At 42.3% G+C, this 21,715-nt stretch overlaps 1 protein-coding gene across 6 annotated transcripts in view; it reads right to left on the bottom strand.

Annotated features, from left to right (window-relative positions):
* The window catches only part of PTPRA (protein tyrosine phosphatase receptor type A), a 435,489-nt gene that overhangs the window by 128,147 nt on the left and 285,627 nt on the right, over nt 1-21,715 (bottom strand). For 4 of the 6 annotated variants that reach the window (XM_029593639.1, XM_029593630.1, XM_029593649.1 and 1 more), the window contains 2 exons: nt 17,935-17,955; nt 11,877-11,903 (listed from right to left, as the gene is read on the bottom strand). The exons of 1 other annotated variant lie outside the window; for it this stretch is intronic. In XM_029593639.1, coding sequence (XP_029449499.1) covers nt 11,877-11,903; nt 17,935-17,955 — 48 coding nt within the window. The remainder of the gene's footprint in view (nt 1-11,876; nt 11,904-17,934; nt 17,956-21,715) is intronic. One more of the 6 variants, XM_029593659.1, reaches the window with a different exon arrangement.

Here is a 21,715-nt window from a genome sequence, read left to right as displayed (position 1 = left end):
TTCAGGGGGGGGGGGGGGCGGCTCTAAAAGGGGGGTTATCTGAGTAATTGGAGGAAAACTCCGTGGAATTATCCCCCCCATGGGTTGTAAGGCCCTTCCTCCTCACTAGGGCCAGCACAAAGTGGGCGAGGCCTGTGGGGGAAATCAGCCCTGGGCGTCGACAGCTTTGGAGGCCTTGAGGGCACTGCAGAAACGGTTCCCCTGGCATTGAGGGGACTGGAGGCTGTGGAAGAACCCGGTAGAGGCTCAGGGAACAGAGGCCTCAGGAATGCGGTACCGGTTGCATCTTCCTCCTCGGAGCACCCGAGAATCGGGATTGCTCCGGTGGGGGCATCGGTGGCTGCTGGGGGAAAGAAGGTCCCTCGGGCACCGGTTGTGTCGGTAGGGCACCTAAAAGGACTTCCAGATGCTCAAGCAGAGATGCTAAGATAGATGGTGGAGGCTTGGGCACCAGGGCATTGAGCTGGCCGGTGGCACAGCCAGCTGAATGCCCTGGAAAGCTCTGAGCACCGCGGTCTGAACCCTGTGGTCCAACTCCTCCTGAAAGTCCGGTGAAGCCAAGACTGAAGGAGAGGTCGAGGCATCACTGGCTCTTCCTCTGTTCTCCGAGGTGGCACAGTGCCCGACACCAATATCAGTGGGGAATGCCCGGGACTCCCGGGGACATCGTAGCATGGAGCCTCCAATGGCTGGGGGTCACTTCGGAGGCTGTACGGCTGCAACCGGTACTACGCCACACCGGAGCCTTGCGCCAATGGCAATCAATGCCGATGCTTACGGGATCTCCCACGGTGCTTGGCCCAGTCTTTCCCCAGTGCCAAGGAGGCGGAGGATGCCAATGTTCGGTCCATTGGTGAGATCATGGAGGTTCAATCCCTGTCCCCGCGATCCTTCGAGGAAGTGGAGAGAGAAGTAACAAGTGGGAGCATATCACCCGTGACCTCTGAGTGTTGATGACTCCGACACTGGAGTTAATGGAGCAGACTTGGAAGAACCGAAAAGCATCTCCATCTTATCAAGACACGCACGATGACCCTTAGGGGTCATCTGATCACACAGGCAACACTCCCAGATATCATGTGAGGCCCCCAGGCAGAGGATGCAATCCTCATGCAGATCTGTGATGGACATGGTCTTCAGGCACTGGCGAAGACGGATGATGCCATAAAAATCACTCAGCGGCAGTCGATGACCGGCAGTCACCGGAGGTGAAAAGTCGGGAATCAATCACAAAGAAGCAAACAAAAATGGCAATTTTACCAACCACGCTGAGGAAGCACCGATTATGAAGGGGGACCAGGCAATGGAAACAGGAATCAACACCTTTCCCGCAAAAAAACAGAGAAAAAGTGGAGCACCTCGAACCGTGAGGCAAATACACCGCGGAAAAGAAGAGACTGAAGGGGGACCTCGCGTGGACACTCAGATAGCGGCATGCTTGGCTTGCTCAGTGTGCTGGTCAAAGCTTTTAGAAATTTGACAAAAAAGTTTTCCTTGCTGGGCTCCATCGGATGATGTCACCCACTTGTGAAGAGTACCATCCTGCTTGTCCTAGGAGAACTGTACTATCCTGTTTTAGCAGCGATTCCATTAGTTTGCTCACCAGAGAAGGCAGATTAAATGATCTGTAGTTGCCAGCCTCCTCCTTACTTCCACTTTTATGAATATAGCTAAGTGTCACTGTCTGCCTTGCCTTTAGTGTGAGAAATTACTTTATTTGTGTCCGATTCTTACAGAAGCACACACCGCTAGCTAAGGTGTCACCATGCACATGAATGGTGGGGTGCTCTGTCCTGTGGCCAGTGACCAAGTAACCTCAATGTCTGCCCTAGTTTCATTATCTCAGTGCTGGTGATGTGGTAATTATTTCACTCACTTGCAGCTACTACTCATTTCACAGACAGCACTCCTAGTACATGCATTCTACCACTGTGCAGACTAATTTCCTCACACTGTTACCATCTGCTCTGCCTTACTTTTAGTGCCACTGTTTGTTTTTTTTAAAGAAATCACTCACTTATTCTGTATTTGGCCATTTGCTGAAGCACTACACACTCACTGCACACCTAGCTAAAGCGTGTGAGTGCTGGTGATAGGATCGGTATTATTTTGCTTACTTAGGCTACTCATGTCACCAACTGAAATACTTTCATATACAGAATGAGAGAAAGGCAGGAAATCAAATTTTAATAAATAAACATGGACTTGCCTGCTGGGTACAAAGGAAGTGGCACAATTCATGGACCATCAAGTTACCAGTGACAGGCTCTTCCTATACACATATACCCCACACCCACACAAAGATACTACTTCACACTACCCACTATACAACCTCTGTCTCACACACACAAATACAACCCCCCTCACATAACCTATACATTCCTACATGCCCCCCAAGCATCTGCCCCAACATTATTTATTTATTTAGCACTTTTCTATACCGACCTTCATGGTTAAATGACCATATCAGATCGGTTTACACTGAACTGGGAAAAACTGTAACAGAAACAACTTTTATATACACAGAAGAATCAAAGTTACATTCAACAAGGAGAGTAAACTTGGAAGCTTAAGCAGCTGGAAAGAAAGGCCTAAGAGGGCAGTAAACTAAGAACATAATAACATCGTGGAATCAGGGCTAGTGCTTATTAAGTAGTTAGAAGAGGTACTAGTGCTTATAAAGTACTTAGAGGAGGTACAAAGTTCCGTTGCTCGTGAAAGAGTTAATCATCTAGTGTGTATCCCAGTACATCTAGTGCATCTAGTGTGCATCTAGTGTGCTCCCAGTATACCTACCCAATCCTACCACCCCCTCACCGAAACAAGGACCCAAGTTCCCTTACACACACACAACCACCCTGCCTGGCATTACCTCCCCCCTCCACCCACACCTTCTCCAGGAGGAGCAAAAGGTTTGGGCAGCCATCGTATTTGTGGCTCATATGTGCCCCTTCCATTATTACTTTTCAATTGGGCAATTGAGATATACTGTAAAACCTAAAAATGAACAGTTTATGAAACCCTAACATTCTCTTTTTATTTTAAAGGCTAAAAACAGTAGTGAAAGTAGAGCAATACAGCAGAACCTAATCAAGTACATATCCTCTGCTAGTTCAGAAGACATCAATTAGGTTCACATGCCACAGATCTAGTATGTAGTGGGGATAAGGAAAACAACTCAAAATGCAGCTCAAAGTCCAACTTTAAAATCAGAGCAACACCGGTAAGTCTGCTTTGGAAAATTATGTGCTGTAATCATATTTACAAATGCAATCAACATTTCTTCCTGAGGCCAACATGCGGTATTCTATTGAACATGCGCACAAATGCACTAAAAATGAAAGAAAAATTAAGCGAAAAAAAAAAAAGGCCCACAATACAAAAGAAATTAAAAAAAAAAAAAAAAGAAACAAAATTAAAACAAAAAAGCTATCTCCTTACACACTCCTTCCGGCATGGTATTTCATTCTATTGCATATTACCCTATCCAGAACAATTTGTTTTCTTTCTTCAGCTATTCTGTTTTTCATGGCCTGCAGTCTGGAATGCAATCTTTTCCGTTAATTAAATTTTCCTATTTTCATTCTGCAGCCCTCACGGTGTCTTTTGTGGCAGCCATGCTTCCTGCCATAAAGCCTGCATGCTGTGGCCAGGCAGGTCAGTGCTGCCTGTGGTTTCACACCAGCTCAAAGCCTTCAGTGGTTTTTCACTTACTTGGGCCGCATGTCAAAAAACAAAACAGTTTATGAAACAAATCCCGTGTTTCCCCGTTACCAAAGACAGATAAACTAACGTGATTAACATAGACTGATTTTCACCTACAAACTCAGCCAACAAAAACCAAGAACGAACATAATTATATTATTTCTGAGTTGTTGAGGGGGGAGGGGAAGAGGTTGTTTAAATAAATAAATAAATAAGTGCTCGTTCTGAAAGAAAGAGTCCAAAAGCTTGCATGCTCCATTTAACTTTTACATTCCTTCTCCTATATTACAGTGCAGTTATCTTCATGTGCATTTTAAACTTCTTTCAAAACCAGTGTCTTAAGTTTTACTGTGAACATAGTGTTTTGTCTATTTCAAGCTGTCACCTACAATTTTTGCCTGTATATTTTTAAGTTTTCACTAAGAATTAGGCCTCAAAAAATGGTTATTTTATGCGTTTTCTGCAAATTTACTTCTGGCCCACATCAGACAGATAGTATTCTATTTAACATGAGAGGCCATGAACTATTTCCACTATTCTCACCCAGAAAACATCACTGTCACCACAAAAGGCAGCTGCGTGTACAGTGGGGTATCTGTAATAATAAACAGCTTCCTAGGACTTACCAGTGTAGCAAATCACAAGGAACAGAACCACACGCACCAAAGACACATTTCAGGATGGAAGAAATAAAAGCCAACATAAAGCTATAAAGTGATACCTTTTCACTGCATTCAATACATTTCCTGACTAGCTTTTGGGAGTTAAATTCCCTTCATCAGGTCAAAACAACAAAAATTGTGGACTATCAGGGCAACTATGTTAAATATGACCTGCAACTATTGAAAATGCATCTGCAAGATTAAAATGCCATGCTTCAGGTAAATGTAGCAATTTGGAATCTTCAAACGCACACTGGACAGGAGACTAAGTCTCACGCATTAGTGGCAGGTGCATCATTCTGTTGTACAAAAATAAAAGAAACCCAGAAGTGTAAGAATAATATCAATATCCACAATAAAGATCTCACTTTGTGGTACAGTCCAGATGTGTTAACTGGAGATCTAATAAAATAGAATAATTTTTCAGTTTTTTTCATTTTCATTTTTTTTTTTTTTTAGTTCTTTGAATGACCATCATAGTTATATAGCACAGGTACCAGCACATGGAATACCCTTGGGAAAACTGGGGGACAATTAGAAAATCCCCCTATGTGCTAATAGTTATAATCACCAGTCATTCATTTTTTGAAAAAAAAATGCACTTCACTACATGTGCTTGAGTACCGGGAGATATAAACTACGGTGGAACTATCCAGAGTTAAACTTTTCTTTAAAATCGAGTTAACTTCTTTTAAGCCCCGACACTGCAAAGTTTCAGAAGGGTCAGTACCTTCCTTCCTTCCTCAGGGGGAAGACAAATGTTCTGTGAAGAACAATATAACCTGGTATTTTATTGTGGAAGCCACTTAAATTTAAAACGGCACTGCGGCAGAGGAAGAAACGTTAATAAACATCTTCAAGAAAAAAAGAAGCATTATGGATGCTATTAAAGAATGAGAAAAGCAGCATCGCCGGCAGAACCAGGGAATGCCCCAACGTTCTGTTGTACTGCACCCTCTCAAAGAGTTTCATCGCCCATAAGTAACCGCCTCTCTGGCAGAGAGCCCCTGATGCAGAGGTTACAGCAAAGATCTGGGGCTTCTATACTCTCGCAGACCTCTAACACACGCGTGCACCAAACTTGATCCCTGGGGGCTGGGGTTCTCCGGCGGGGAGGAGGCCTGAGCCTTCGGGGGTCCTGGGGGCTGCGGTGGGGTAACCAGGCTGCACAGTCACACTCACAGTAAAGGGAGGGGGGTCTGCTGATCCAAAAGGGACACAATTGAATAAACGCTCGGGGTCCAAGGTTGGTGTTCAAACCATAAAAAGGTTTACTTAAGCTTGAAAAATAATACCCAATGATTCCAAAAATATAAAACATTATAAGAAAAATACAAATAAAAAAGCAGTATGTTTCTTTGTCAACGGTGCCTATTTTGATGACCTGCCTTCTCTTAACTATGTCCTGGTCTGGTCCAAAATGTCTCCCCAATAAGGGTAGATAAGTGCTCCTCCAATTTCAACATATACCAGGGGTGATGGAAAAAAACACACTTCCCTCAGCTGCAAATACATATTAAATATTCAAATACTTCTCAAAATGCTCAAAAACTCCAATCTGTCTCCACTTTGCTGTCAGCTGAGTGAAGAGTGCAGAATGCAAAAAACAGGGATCCAGCCCTTCCCTTCCAAGGGGTTCTCCCCTCTGTCAGGAACTGATCCAAAATAACAAAAATCACTTTCCAAACTTCTCAAAAACATCTTACTCCAAAAAACGTCTTTAATTAAATAGACCTTGAGATCTACTCCAAATCTCTTCCTAGAACACTTCTCTATGTTATGAAGGGATTAATAAATATGTGGATAGATGTGAACTAGTAGATGTGGTGTATTTGGATTTTCAGAAGGCGTTCAATAAAGTCCTGCATGAGAGGCTTCTATGGAAACTAAAAAGTCATGGGATAGGAGGCGAAGTCCTTTCGTTGATTACAAACTGGTTACTAGACAGGAAACAGAGAGTAGGATTAAATGGTCAATTTTCTCAGTGGAAAAGGGTAAACAGTGGAGTGCCTCAGGGATCTGTACTTGGACCGGTACTTTTCAATATATTTATAAATGATCTGGAAAGGAATATGACAAGTGAAGTAATCAAATTTGCAGATGATACAAAATTTTTCATAGTTGTTAAATCATAAGCGGATTGTGAAAAATTGCACAAGGACCTTGCGAGACTGGAAGATTGGGCATCCAAATGGCAGATGAAATTTAATGTGGACAAGTGCAAGGTGTTGCATATAGGAAAAAATAACCCATGCAGACATTACACGACGTTAGGTTCCCTATTAGGAGCTACCACCCAGGAATAAGATCTAGGCATCATAGTGGATAATACTTTAGAATCGTCGGCTCAGTTTGCTGCAGCAGTCAAAAAAGCAAACAGAATGTTAGGAATTATTAGGAAGGAAAGGTTAATAAAACGGAAAATGTCATAATGCTTCTATATTGCTCCATGGTGAGACCACACCTTGAATACTGTGTACAATTCTGGTCACCACATCTCAAAAAAGATATAGTTGCGATGGAGAAGGTACAGAGAAGGGCGATCAAAATGATAAAGGGGCATGGAACAGCTCCCCTATGAGGAAAGACTAAAGAGGCAGCTGAAAGGGGTCACCATGGGTATGTATCATTATTGGGAAAGTTTCCAGAACTTTCTGGAATCTTACCAATGACGAGATAATGTACCTTCCGCTCTCTTCCAATTATTAAAATTACACACAGGGACTGGTTGGGTCCTAGAAATAAGTTAAATTCTTTTTGAGTTTGTAATATTTCAACTCTGAAATAATATTCTGTATTATTTTGTCTTAAAAAAATCAGTTTGTGTAATCATCTTATTTTATTTATTTATTTATTTATTTAACATTTTTCTATACCGAACTTCATGACAAGCTTCATATCAGGCCGGTTTACATCAAACTTGGGGGTTAACTTAACAAGAAACCATATAACAAGAAGGCCGAAGCGCAGTTACAAATAACAGGGGGAAAGAACTTGGAGGCTAGTGTAGCCAGGAAATAAAGGACAGGAAAAACTGGAGAATAAACATGGATGGAGATGTAATTACTGGGTTGGTCTTTTAGTCTATTGAGCTAAAAGAAAGCTCAGATAAGATGTTATGTTTCAGGGAAGGCTTGGGCAAAAAGCCAAGTCTTGAGTTTTTTTCCGGAAGGTAGTCAGGCAGGGTTCCAGTCGTAGATCCGTCGGCAGGTTATTCCAGATGGTGGGGCCAGCTGTGGAAAGTGCCCGCTCTCTCGTGGAGGTTAGTCGAGTGAATTTAGTTGGGGGAACTTGAAGGGTTCCTTTGAGAGCCTCTCTGATGGGTCTTGCAGATGTGTATGGTTTGAGTGGTAACTGAAGGTCTAAAGGAAGTTGGTTGTGTGTGGATTTGTGGATGATGGTGAGAGCTTTGTGCCAAATTCTGTATTTAATAGGTAACCAGTGTAGGTTTCTAAGTATCGGGGTGATGTGAGTTCTCCGGTTAGTGTTGGTTAAAATCCTGGCTGCTGAGTTCTGGAGCATCTGTAGAGGTCTGGTGGCGGAGATCGGAAGTCCTAAGAGGAGAGTGTTGCAGTAGTCGATTTTGGAGAAAATCGTTGACTGTAGCACTGTTCTGAAGTCCTGGAGGTGGAGGAGGGGTTTGAGTCTTTTCATAACTTGTAGCTTAAAGAAACAGTCCTTCGTAATATTGTTAATTGATTTTTTTAGATTTAATTGGTTATCAACGGTGACTCCTAAATCTCTGACTTGAGTAGTCTGAGGGATAGAGGTTGTCTGGTCGTGGCTGGTAGAATGGTCGGGGGAGATGAGAAGAATTTCTGTTTTGGCTGCATTGAGTACCAGGTTTAGGCTGGTAAGTAGGTGGTTAATGGACTTGAGGCAGTTTTCCCAGAAAGATAGCGTTTTTGGAAGGGATTCTTTTATAGGGATCAAGATCTGCACGTCGTCAGCATATAAATAGTGGGTTAGGTTGAGGTTTGTGAGTAGCTGGCAGAGGGGTAGTAGGTAGATATTAAAGAGAGTGGGGGATAGAGAGGAGCCTTGGGGAACACCTAGGGTAGATTTGAAGTTGGGAGATTCTTTATTGTTGATGGTGATCTTGGAGCTTCTGTTATTGAGGAATGAGCTGAACCATTGGAGGGCGTATCCAGTATGTCTATATATGTCTATATAGCTGGCCAGTTATTTTTTTAGATTTTTTTTCTTGTAGGGTGTACTGTTTGGATCTGAGTTTCCTTTTTTCCACATTTTGCAATATATTTATTATGAAGTTTTCTGCTGCATACATCACATATTTTACTTCAACAAACATATAAGGTTTGAGAAAAAAAGAGGGTAAAAAAAAAATCACACACACAATTCTGGTTACATTATTCTGTGGATTTTGTTTTTTTTAGTGTGTTCTTCCACAGTTGGTTTCAGGAAGCAGAACCAACCATCCCTCCTTATGAAAGGATGATGATAACTGTGGATTCTAGTTTTTACTATTATTAGTACAGTACATAAATCATGCATGTGCTATCGACTCTCTGGGGTGGTTCCTCCATTAGGATTATTTGGGTATTCGTTGTAGAAAAAAAATGCTGCATTAGAAAAACCAGATATTAGTGTTGCTCAAAAATATGCTACAGTTTGCGAGCTCATCATTTTTTCCACTGTGGCTTCAGAGGTAAAACTACTTTTTTTTTCAGCAGGCCCTCCCTGATTCCCTGCCTATGTAGTCTGACAGCAGACGCTCCACCGGAAAGGCTGGACACCAGTATCAGATAAGCCGATCCAGAGCCCTGCCCTAGGAAAACAGACATGCAGGCTCACCACAGGCGAGGCTAAGGCTTCCACCTTGCTGGTCTGAGGAAAAAGGCCAATCTGTGGAAAGGACGATAGCTTCTTCCTGGAGTTGTTAGGAGGGATGGAAGAATGTGCCACACATAGGACATCTAGATGCTTGCTAGTGTCTGAAAATAAAGCAGTGTGGGTCCCATGTTAAGTCCACTTGAATGCGTGGAAATAAGAGATCTGTTTGACCTGATGAAGGGAAGGTAACTCTGACGAGTCAGTCAAGAAAGATATTGTTTGTCTGATAAACAATATCACCCACTATGTAATTTTTTGATGACCCTTATTTTCCACACTTAGGGTCTGAAACGAAAGAGAGCATCTTTCTAGCCTCTTGTTGATTACTTCTCCTTATAGATGGCTCCAAATCAGCAGAGGCTAAAACCAGTTCCGATTTAGTACTACTGCCCACAGAGACTAGTATTGTAACTGTGTTTCCCTAAGAAAGGCAGGATTAGCAACACATACACACACACATACATGATTTGGAAATCAGGATTGGCCCAGCCTGAGTTGCTTCTATAACTATTCATAAGGGGCCAGACCTACACAGAGATTTTAGGCTATGTAAGATTAGCCAAAAGAAAAATAAAGTCATTGGTGAGAGAGGGTGCCTTAATAGGGCTAACGCATGCTTACTGGTGCATGTTTTCAGGACTGCTGCTTGTCCTGTCTCCACAGGTGTTTTTCTGTTTGTTCATGGTTGGCCTGCTTCCACACAGGCCTTTCTGTTTTGGTTGCTATGCTGTGTTCATGCTTTTATTCTGCAGTTTCTTGTTGCTATTATACTACCCACTGGTGGTCAGCCTGCACGTTCATTTCATTTATTTATATACCGCAAATATACAAAATATACAAAGTCAATCAAGGTGGTGCACATAAACAATCACATAAAATATATAAAGACACTATAACCCCCGCAAAAAAAAATTGCTCTCCAAACCATCTATTAAAATACCCCTAACCACTAACAGAACTGACATCCTACCACCTACCCCCTTTGCCACCCTATTTCCTGTACTGCCACCCCTACCCTACCTCCTCCTTACTCAAAAAGCCATATTTTCACTTTCTTCTGCTGGATTCAGTGCAGCTGACTCTAAAGGATGAGCCTCCGACTTGAGGCCGAGGTTTCTAGGTATTTTGCCTTTGGTCATTCCATGCGCATCAGCCTTGCAAAATAATAATTTTACCTCTCTATTTCTGTGGCCTAGACTACCCTGGTCCCTGTTATCTCCTGTTTATGCACAGTGAGTCTGTTTTGCCTGTTAAAGTTTGGGTTGAAGAAGTGGCCTCCTCCTTCTGTGAGCAAAGATCTGGTCAAGTTGCGCATAGGAGCGTGTGATGGAGACAGAATACTACCTTCCCTTCAGAAAGCAGATTTCTGAGAAAAGCAACTCTCCCGCATCAAATGTGTGAAACTATATTTTTTGTGACTTAGGGTTCCCATCTCTCTCCAACAGCAAAGTTTGTTTTATTTTCACTAATTTTAATTTTGATGAATTTGCGCAGTACTCTCTCTGTAGAAGGCAATGTAGAATGTTTTCTAGGCATGAAAGCCCTGTGCCATCACTTGGACTGGCTTATTCAGGGCTTCACACTCCCGTCCCCCTCTGCCCGCAACCTTGGGGTTGTCTGACCTCTCCTCCTGTGCTCACTTTCAAAACATATCTACAATGTGTTTTCTTATCACCAAAATTTGCCATTACCTTTCTGATCACACTATCAAAACCCTTGTCAACTCCTGCTGCCTCTGCCTTCTCACAGGTTTGCTACTGAATCATCTTTCTCCACTACAGTATCTCCAAAATTCAGCTGCGAGACTTCTCTTCCTCCAGCATCGTCATGATCGTATCAGCTCTCTTCTCACGGCTCTACACTGGCTCCCTACTTCAACTGAAACGTATTTGTCACCTGCAAGTGCATTCACTCTGTAGCTCCATGTGAGCTCTCCTCTCTTATCTTACCCTACATGTCTCCTTGTGATCTCCTTTCCACTTGTCAAGCTGTTTCTCTTTCTGCTCTTCTCCACTACTAATTCCAGACTCGCTGCTTTCTGTCTTGTGACACCGTGAGCATGGAATGGCCTTCCTGAGTTGGTGCATCTTGCTCCATCTCCGACTATGTTCAAGACTCACTTAAAGACCCACATCTTTGGGACTGTTTTTACATCCTAAAACAAGAAAGCTTTCTGATCTTGCTTTTAAATCAAAAAACAGTGATCTTTCCTGATCTTGAGCATCTTTTGCTGTAATACTTAAATGATTATTAGAAATTATCTTTGTGTGTTAGCTAGACTGTTTGCCATAAAAGCACTATAGAAATGTTAAGTAGTAGTGGTGGGGATTGGGGCTGAATAAAATGTCTGCCTGGACTGGGCTCCTAGAAAATCTACTGCTTGCTGAAGAATTATTTTGTCTAAAGATTTTTTTTCTCATTTTCTGCATAATTTCTGGAGAGCCATTTAAATAAGTTGACACTTGCAAAACTTCTTCCAAAGTTAAACCGAATAGGAATGAACGTGGACAAAAAAAAAAAAAATAGCAAAGCCTGCATGCCGTACTCAACAGTGAAATAACATCGCACAAAACAGGAGCTTCACATTAGTATGGTAAAGGGGCATGGTTACATGACTACTGAGAAATGGTGATGACAATGAGGTGGACACCTCACCTCGTCTGTCCTCCGAGTCAGTGTCACCTGTATAATAATTTAAAGAAAGCAAAACAGGAATATTTATTTACTAAAGAAAAAAAAGGGATGGACAATGTATATCACATTCGTAACCACGTAAAATAAAATTGCTGTTCTGTAATCGTCATTCTCCCATCCCAGATGAACAACCAATCTCCCTAGTGAATCACATATATAATCTATCATGTGCCATTTGAGCACGCTAGAGCTTTCCAGAAGAAAACTGCATAAGCAGGCAATTTCCCTTTGCTCGGCAGGACCTGTTGTTTGTCAGTTGACCATTGAAGCAAAGCTAATAGTAATTATATCATGAAAAAGAAGAAAGAACAGCTCCTAAAAGGGAAGGCAGGTGGTTTAGTGTGGCATATTGCTCTGCTGTCATAAGAGAAAAATTATTTCAGGTAAACAATTCCATTTTCTCTGCAGGAACAATGTGTCGATGCTTGTGGGATTAACTAGCTCAAAATTATCTTCAAATAAAAGCGAGAGAAAAAACGAGCTAAGAAAAACATGAATGGGCAAACCTATGTAAATCCATCCCGGTGAGCTTACTGCACACCAATGGGGCCATAAAGCAATTTGTTGACCTCTTTGGGGCTGGATCACTCAGTCTAGCTTTACACGGTCTCTTTTTCTCCCAGGGTCATAGGAGGGGGTTGGGGGGGGGGGGAGAGAGATTTATTTTCAGGGCCCAGAGTGACAGGGGTGACCTCTTTACACATTCTCTCTCTTGTATTCCCTGAGAGAGGGATACGTGTCTTCACTGTGTGTGCTGGATGTGCCAAAGAAACACTCTGGAGCACTAGTTTAGTATCCAAAATTAAAGTTTTTACTGACAGAAAAAGATGAGATATGGCACAATTCAACTCAGTCTACAGCATCCCATGACTTCTTTGTCTGTTACAGTCTCTTTACTCAGTCTGTGCAGGAATCTCTAAACCAGGGCCAGGGAGACATCCACCCTCCAGGGCTTTCCTAACTGGAGTTCCAGGTGGGCAGCGTATGATCTAGATGGACGATAAACCCCTTTCAAACACTGTTAAAAATGGAAAGTCACAGTCTCTGCAAAGAGAGTCCCCAAACCTCTCTCCCCTCCCAGGGTGAAGACTCCTGATTGAGGTACTCACAGGTGGTTGATCTTCCAGTATTCTCTTTAGCCTTTATATGAATCCTTGATGGGAGGGATCCAAGCTCGAACAGCAGCTCTAGTTGTTCCTTCTGATGGGCAGGAAGACGGGCAGTAAACACTTCCTCCCAGATCTCTTTTTTAACACAATTCCTAAAATGATGTAAAACACCGGAAGGTCCTGCCACCACGTCACCATCTTCCTCCATCCTCGTTGAGGGTATAGAGGGGCAGGTCTTCCCCAATCTGGGCAGCCCCAGACACAGGGTGCTCTGTAGTCTCTTTGGAAGCTCAAAATATCCCAGGATGCAGACCTGTAGTCTCTTTGGAAGCTCAAAATATCCCAGGATGCAGACCTACCCACCTACCCAGGATGCAGATGCCCAATCTAGTCAACAGACTTCCAGCAGGGCTTGCTGGAGTCCTACAGAGCAGGCCCAAAAAATCCAAAATAGGAAAGACTCCTACACAACTCCTGTAACTTCAAAACAACTCGCACTGCTCCCCCCCCCCCCCCCCCCCCCAAGCTCTCTATAGAGAGCTGCTTATAAACCCACAGAGGGTTTGTCCATCCCAGCACCCACAAAGGGCGGAACTGTACCGAAAGGATCCTCCCCTCATCCTTCCTTTAACTGTACTATCTGAATCAGAAATTACCCAGGGCTTATTGGTAATGTGACCATAGGACCCATTACACATACAACAGATTCTTGTTAGACAGTAACCGTTTAACTTTGCCTTTTAACTTTATTATTTTAGAACCATGAACATATAATTCAAAGAAATTAAGAGAACCCTGAAAACCAACAAAACCGATCCCTAGGAGGATGGAAGTTGGGTTTTACTTCACAAAACGGTTTTGTAAGACAGTCATGCCAAATTGTGAATCCTGATGGGAGGCTGTATCAAGACAACAGAGTTTGGGGAATGTGCGGATAGAACTTCATATTGCAGCCTTGCAAATCTGTTCCAGGGAGGTAGATCTTAGACTGGAAAATGGCATCATAATAGGCCTCACACTCAAGTTGTGGAGTAAACCACACACTCATATCTAGATCAAATGCAATATAAATAATGTGCGGCTAAACATAAATGACTGGTCAATAAAAGTCAAAAGTGCTTTATTATTATTTACAAGAACCAATAAATATAAATTTGTATGAGACAACTTTACAATTCAAAAAGCAGAAACCCTGACACAGCCATGTTTCGCATCAGGGCTGCGTCAGGGGGAAATCACCACTGTATATATCTGGAAAGGGATGGGTAAGGCTCCCATGCAAGAGAGGATCCCTTTGAAAAAGTTGTTGAAGAATGTGAGGAGTTTTTTCTGCACCGATGCGGGGTGCAGGGATCATCTATGAGTAGCGGGATCACTCTTAATGTTCGACGAAGATCTATAGGTGTGAATGTCAGAGCTCAGATCAAGGGACGGCAGCAAAACCAGCCCTGGCTCGGGATAGTTTTAAGTTCTTTACCAATATAGTTCCATGGAATCGGATATGGTAATTGAAAAAATTGTTTAATACAGGGTTTACTTCAGAGACCGGCAGAGAACGCAGACCTCAGCTTAAATTAAATTTTACTGGAAATCTCAAAATGACTGATAACAGTTCGGCTCCAGATATATACAGTGGTGATGCAGTCCTGACGCAGCCCTGATGCGAAACATGACCATATCAGGGTTTCTGTTTTCTGAATTGTAAAGTTGTCTCACACAAATTTATATTTATTGGTTCTTGTAAATAACAATAATAAACCACTTTTGACATGTATTGACCAATCATTTATGTTTAGCTGCACATTATTTACATTGCATCATAATCGTCCTGACAGCATGAGCCTTGATGTGGCTGTCTAAGATCAAACCTGCCAGGATAAAACAATGAAAGAGGCAGTCTCATCTCAAGTTAGGGATGGTATATTTTGTCACTAGAGGGCCCAGCCTGTTGGTGTCACAAGAAACAGAAAGCTGGGTGGGCATCAGTTAGCTCTTTTGAAGTGCAGATATTTTCTTATATTCATAAAGGTAAGGGAATAATTTTGGAAGGATAATTGACTGATTAAAGTAGAAATTAGGACAGGTGCAGAGCATCAACTTGTTATGATGTTATAAGTTGGATAAGCTATTAAAGTTTGAAACTCAGACCATTAGGCAAAAGGTACTTGAGTGCCTAAATTTGAGAAGATGGCAGAGGATTTCATTAGCTGTTTGGATAAGTTTTGGTTTGGATAGTTCTTGGAGAAGAAGTCCATTAACGGCTATTAATCAAGTTTACTTAGGGAATAGCCACTGCTATTAATTGCATCAGTAGCATGGTATCTTCTTAGTGTTTGGGTAATTGCCAGGTTCTTGTGGCCTGGTTTGGCCTCTGTTGGAAACAGGATGCTGGGCTTGATGGACCCTTGGTCTGACCCAGCGTGGCATGTTCTTATGTGTTAGAACCATGTTGATGTCTCATATTACTGTCTGCAGGAGCTTTCAAATGAAGCTAGCCTTGCATAAATATGATCACTAAGGTTGGACAGATATTGGATTCCCTTCTACAAGATGCTACTTTGTACCAATTACATGAAGATGAATTCTCAAAGCATTAGTTTTCAAACCAGACTCAGATGTAGCAGGTACCCAAGCAACTGTATAGGACAAAAGAAAGGATCGAGGGATTTGACATCACACCAGATGGCAAACCTCCTTCATTTAACTTAGATGCCTTCCTGGCAGTCTCCTTCTTAGGAGCTAGAAAGGCCTTAGATCATGGGTGGAAAATTCCCAGATGCCAGGGCTTCTAAAAATTGGCACCTGGCACCGCAGCTGGTCAGGCCCAAAATAGAAGTCACCTCTGCTGTGGCAGGGCCCAGGCCAGAAGAGGAGTCACTGCTACTGTGGGTTGATGGGACTGGCCATATGAGTTGCTGCCACCGCTGCAGACAGGCCTAGACCAGAAGAGCCATCACCACTGGAAGAGAAAAACAAGGTAAAGAAAACCAAGGAAGAAAAATAGGAGAAAATATGCAAAACTGACTAATCAAAGAAAGAAAGATAAAATCAAATTAAATTAAAATGGAGTGGGGAAACCGCATAGGGGTTACAGCAGTGGCTAGACATGCCTTGCAATCCTGGGCAAGTCTCTATACTCTGCCTCAGGAACAAACTTAGGGCCGGATGAGGTAAGGCTCACAGTTTTACCCACAGTTGTGCACACATTTTTTTGTCTTCAAACTTTACTCCCGATACTGCAAGAAGCTTTACACATAAAAAATGTAGAACTGCAAGCACCCCCTTATCGTACTCGCATGAAAAAACCATACAAATGAACACATTAGTTATTACCACCAAAAGCAGAGGGGTGTGCTGGCTTAACTCAGGTTGTCTTAGCGCTGGAAATTTTACTCCTGGTCAGAGGTGGAATTAAGTTTCCAGCACTTGTGTCAGTCTATGGGGAGAAGCAAGAGCTCCAAGGCAGGGAACTGTACTGGGTATTTATATGCACAGAAAACATATTTGTACACAAAAAGGAAGTTTTCTGCACACAAAAATATGTATTCTGTGCAGAAAGCATTTTTTGTATGCATAAATCATGCTTTTCTGTGCGCTGAAGCCTTTTCATTATGCACATTTTCTGGCTTGTTCGCATTTTTTTTTTAATTCCAGACACATCAGCATACTGTTAAGCTTACTGCATCGTGAGTTAAAACAAAATAAATAAATAACTTGTGTGATAGACTGTGCAATAAATTTCAGGGCAAAATTTTAATGCTCAGCTAATTATATCAGCCCTACAGATTGTAAGCCCTTGGGGGCGGGCCAGGGAAATGCTTACAGTACCTGAATGTAACTCACCTTGAGTTACCAATGAAAAGGTGTGGGTTAGATCTACATAAATAACAAAATATCAAGTAAAACTGAAAAAGGAAATCTGAAATGCAGACAAAACAAGAAAGAGTAAAAAGAGAGCAACAAAAAAAAAAAAAAAAAACGCAACAAAATGTTCAAACAGCCAAAAAAAAAAAAAAAAAAAGAGCATAACATTCAGGAAAATCAAATGTTTGCCTTGGCTCCTACAAAATGAAGTGTTTAAGGACTCCTTCTGTACAGCCTGGTCACCAGAGCACAATGTGAATATTTGCTCCCTGCCTTTCAGGCCAGCTTCCATGTTTACCCATCAGGCAAGAAGGTACGCAGTCTTTTATATAGGGCCCAAATTGTTCTGGGGAACAGAAGTTGGCCTTCTCCCAGGCACAGATAGCATTTGTCATGAGAATGAGTGATGAACATCACCCGGATGCACCCGAGGCACTGCCTGAAGTTGCTGGCCTGCTTTTCTGACAACTCAAGGGTGGAAAATCAATGAATCAAAGTCGACCGTGGAAATTTTCTACACAGACAGTGAGTGGAAGATGGAAAGATATTGACCAGACCATCTTGTTGAATGAGATTCAGCAGAATTAAAGCTACGATGGCAACTTTGTAAAAAAAAAAAAAGAATCCTAAAAACTGGGCCAAAATGCTTAACAAAGGGGCAAGAAGGGAAAACAAAAGCTTTGTTAAAAACAGGTGAACAATGTCTGAAAAAGCAGAAAAAGAATGGCAGTTGCAGTAGTCTGTCCAGCATCTCCTCTTCTGACTGACAAGAAAACAACTGACGAGCAGTAGGTCCAGCAGCATGGGGGAAACCACCAGCACATGCTAAAAGCTTTATTCTAGAAAGCTTGCAAGTGTTTCTGAGATTGCACACACACACAACACATGCTATGTAACCTGGAAGCATAATACATTATTCCTGCTTGTCAGCAGTAAAAGTATCTTCAGTGCTTTCCTTTGGAAGACTCTGTACACCATTTTGCAAATAGCGTCAGGTCCTAAATGAAGGAATTTCCCAGTAACACAAAAAAGCTAAGAACACTTACCTTGGCCTTTTGTTGTTTCACCTAAGGGAATAAAGATATGCAGAGTTTTAGGGTGAAAGAAAAGACCAAGCCTTCACCGATGAGCTACTGAAGTTCTATTAATGATCCTCGTCTTTCATCTATCTTTGTATCCAACACATGAGCAGCAGTAACAGAGAATCGCTAGTTTATTGGGTAGCACTGTAATCTATAGACATTAGCTCCATTAATTCTCATGCTAGACAATTCCAGAGCCTGATCATCCACAATATTAGAAGTTTCCTCGATTCATCCTCAGCAGTCCCTCACATATCTCTAAGTAAGGCCCCCTTTAAATACTTCCACACTGTTATAACAGCCCCCATTAATGCCGCTTTCACCACCTGGGGGGGGGGGGGGGGGGAGAGCAGGAGCGGATTGGCCTATCGGGGGATCGGGGGATCGCTCCAGTCACGTGGTCTGCCGTGCACGGCTGTGACAGAGCCGCGCTCGGCAGACCACGTGATGTGTCCTGGGCGGCGAATACCCGGGCCGGTTCGACATCGTGAATCCACCGCTGGGGGCGAGAGTAATACAGAGAAGGGAAAGAGTGGGTCTTGACCAGCCTTACAGAGTTAGAGAAAAACCTGACTTGCATGCCCCATGCTTCCAAATGCTCTGTGGGACCCTTTTGTCTGGAACAGAACCAGTAGCAAGCTTTTTATTGAATGTGAGACGGCCAATACCCATACCTAGAAAAGTTCCAAATAAATAAATAAATAAAACGGGTAAAATATATTGTACAACACTACACATACATTAGGACAAAAAGCACTTTAGTTTTTCAGTATATTTTAGTAAAAAAAAATAAAAAATCATGAAGTTTAATTTTACTGTCAGGCTGTCATGCAAAGATGGCTTCTTTTTCTGCATTTTTTAGATCATAATTTTACAAAGCCCAAGTTTCAAATAGCCAGTAGAATGTTTATCATGACATCAAAATGTTTCAAGCTTCTTGTTGAAAGAGGCGAGTATGAAGTGATATCACACTCAGCAGGGCCACATAACTCACAGCTGACAACCAAGTGGCTCTTTTGCAGGATACCATTTTTGATGATTAAAAGTTGAGATGGTGAATAATTTAGCTCTCAAATCTAATTCTATACATACAGGAAAATTTGTTCCATGAAGAATTAAAGACATAAAGGTAGTAAAACCAAAAAGCAAGTCTGCACAAAAATAAATAAATAAATAAATAGCAGCGATAATTGTAAATTAGATTAAAAATTGAACCAGAAGGATACCTTCAGTATAATTCTACTCCAAAATAAACCACAGATGTTCTCAAATTAAGAAATTATAATATAACACACAGAAAAACCTGCAGAAATCTGAAACAGATCCTGAGGAACCCACTGATCAAAGAAAATCCAGGGAGGATTTTCCTGGATCTGCCAGCAGATTTTTCCAGATATTCTCATTTTAATGAAAAGGGTTTGCAAACCTAAATTTGTGAGTTTGATGAATTGATTCATGAACCTTAAAAAAAAAAAAAAAATAATAAATAAAAGTACAATCAAACCACAAAAGGTTTTTTTTTGTTTGTTTTTTTTTATCACACAATAGGTATTTGTTCACTGGGATAGTCAAAGGTCTTTTTATCTGATAAAATTTTTAAAATATATTAAACAATAGATATCAGTGGGACATTTATACCAATTTCACTTGCTTATTTCTATGACCAAAGTAGCAAATATCTCCTTAGTTCAACGTAACCTATTTGAGCATGGAACTCAAAGATTCTAGCCCTAGGCTTCCTAAACCAGAGGTCGGGACCCTACCAGATGGGATCACAAAGTACCTCATGGGGACAGAACTCTAGCAGCAGCATTAGAGGTGGAAATCAGCATGGGCACCTTTGATTCAGCTGACACCCGCAGGCCCCTGTGGTGGCGCTGCCCTTGCATGAGTTTCTATGGTAGCAGGAAGCCCTGTACGAGGAGAGATCAGGACCAGTGCGGGGTCTTTGAGCTTGCACTGGCTCACAGGCCTGATACTGACTTTCACTGCTAATGCTGCTGCCACTTGCAGATCATAGTCATGTTTGGGACCAGCCATGAGGGGAAGAGTGGGGACTGAGGTTGCACAGGGAGATTGCTACTGCTCCTCTCCTCACCCACTGCTGAACCTACCTAAGAGAAAAATTTAGCATCTGACAGCCCTCTCTTCTCATCAGGTGTCATCCCACATTCGGCCCAATGACACAAGGAAAATACTGCTGCTGACCCTGATCAGGGGGGTGTTTAGAAGTGGGGTTGTTTGAAGGGAGAGGTTTGAGAGCTGGATCAGCTGGAGAGGGATTAATCTGTGGAAGGTCGAGGGGAGGAATGACAGAAGATCAACTGGAGTAGGTAAGAAAGGAACAGGGGTGAGAGAGAATCAATTGGGAGGGATGTGAGAGAAGGGCTGGAGGAGAGGAGGTGAGGCTGGAAGGTGAGAGAAATGATGGACAATGGAATGAGAGAGAAGGTATGAACAAGGATCAGTTGTGGGCTATAGATGTGAGAGGGATCAACTGGGAGTTATAAAAATGGCCAGGAGGTGAGAAAGAATCAGCTGGAATGATACGAAAAGTGTTGGATGGGGTGAGAGAGGGGATGAGCTGGGAAGCAGAGCATAGCTGGGGGATGTAAGAGGTGCACAGCTAGAGGGCAGTGATTGAGACAGGAGGTCCACTAAAGGGGATAGAGGTTGAGGGAAAGGATCCACTGGAGAGGGTGGAGGGGTGAGAGTGGAGTGGTTGTTGGAGGAGGCTGTACCCCTACTAATTTGTTATGGTCATCCTCTGGGGTCATGTGCTAAAATGGGGTCACTAACCAAAGGTTTGGGAAGCCCTGCTCTACTCACTGTTCATGTATTTCACCATGATACTTCAATCTAATGTTCTATTAGAGGGTAATTTTCTGCAGTCCACAGTAGACTAAGGCCTGTGAATACAAAGTGCACACAGAATACAGGTTGAATTTTCAAAGTGAACATCTAGGCATAAGACTGCTCTGAAAATTGGCGTGTATATGCAGAGCGCAGCACAGCATACACACCTGCTGAGCAGCAAGTGTAAACACATGTGAGTAGATTTACATGCATACTTTTGAAAATCGAATGCGTGCTCAACTCTTTCCCCCTCTCCGGAACGCCTATTTCTGGTGCCCATAAAAGGGCGTGCAAAATCATTTCTGTGCGCACCCTTGCATGCACAAACCTTCTAAATGCCCATTTACATAAATAAAACCATATCGCACGTGTGCAAATTCTTTTGAAAATAAGGCCCAAAATGGAAGATTCAAGATTCTAAAACTTAAATCCAATCTGAAAATGATTTAACATAGCAATTCAGTAGCTGATGGCAGAAAAAGAATCATCGGCCCATAGAGTCTGCCCAGTTACTCTTAGCCCCGCAGCCAGCCATAGAAGACTGATCACTTGTAAGATATCTCTCACCTTACCCCAAGTCACTTTTTTATTTTCTTCCTCATTCTCTGCCATCCTGGATAGGAGAGCATGCAAGATGCCATACTTTATTGTACTTGATTTGATATATCGCCTTTCTCTAACAAATCAAAGCAATGTATGGTTTACTTAGTCCAACAACCAAGGCCTCTGCCCCCACATCATCTTACTACAAAGCTTTAAAATAATTTTGACAATTATCAAAACTAGTGAGGCTGTTACCCAAGCAGCTGGTCCCCTAGGTCCTCATGGCCTTGCTAGTACAATACCAAGTCATCACTAACCTGCTGGCACCGATCTAATATGCTTTTTT

This window comes from Rhinatrema bivittatum, chromosome 1 (assembly GCF_901001135.1).
Source record: "Rhinatrema bivittatum chromosome 1, aRhiBiv1.1, whole genome shotgun sequence".
Classification (NCBI taxonomy): domain Eukaryota; kingdom Metazoa; phylum Chordata; class Amphibia; order Gymnophiona; family Rhinatrematidae; genus Rhinatrema; species Rhinatrema bivittatum.
Note: the sequence above shows the minus strand (reverse complement) of the source record. Positions and strands in the feature narration are given on the sequence as shown.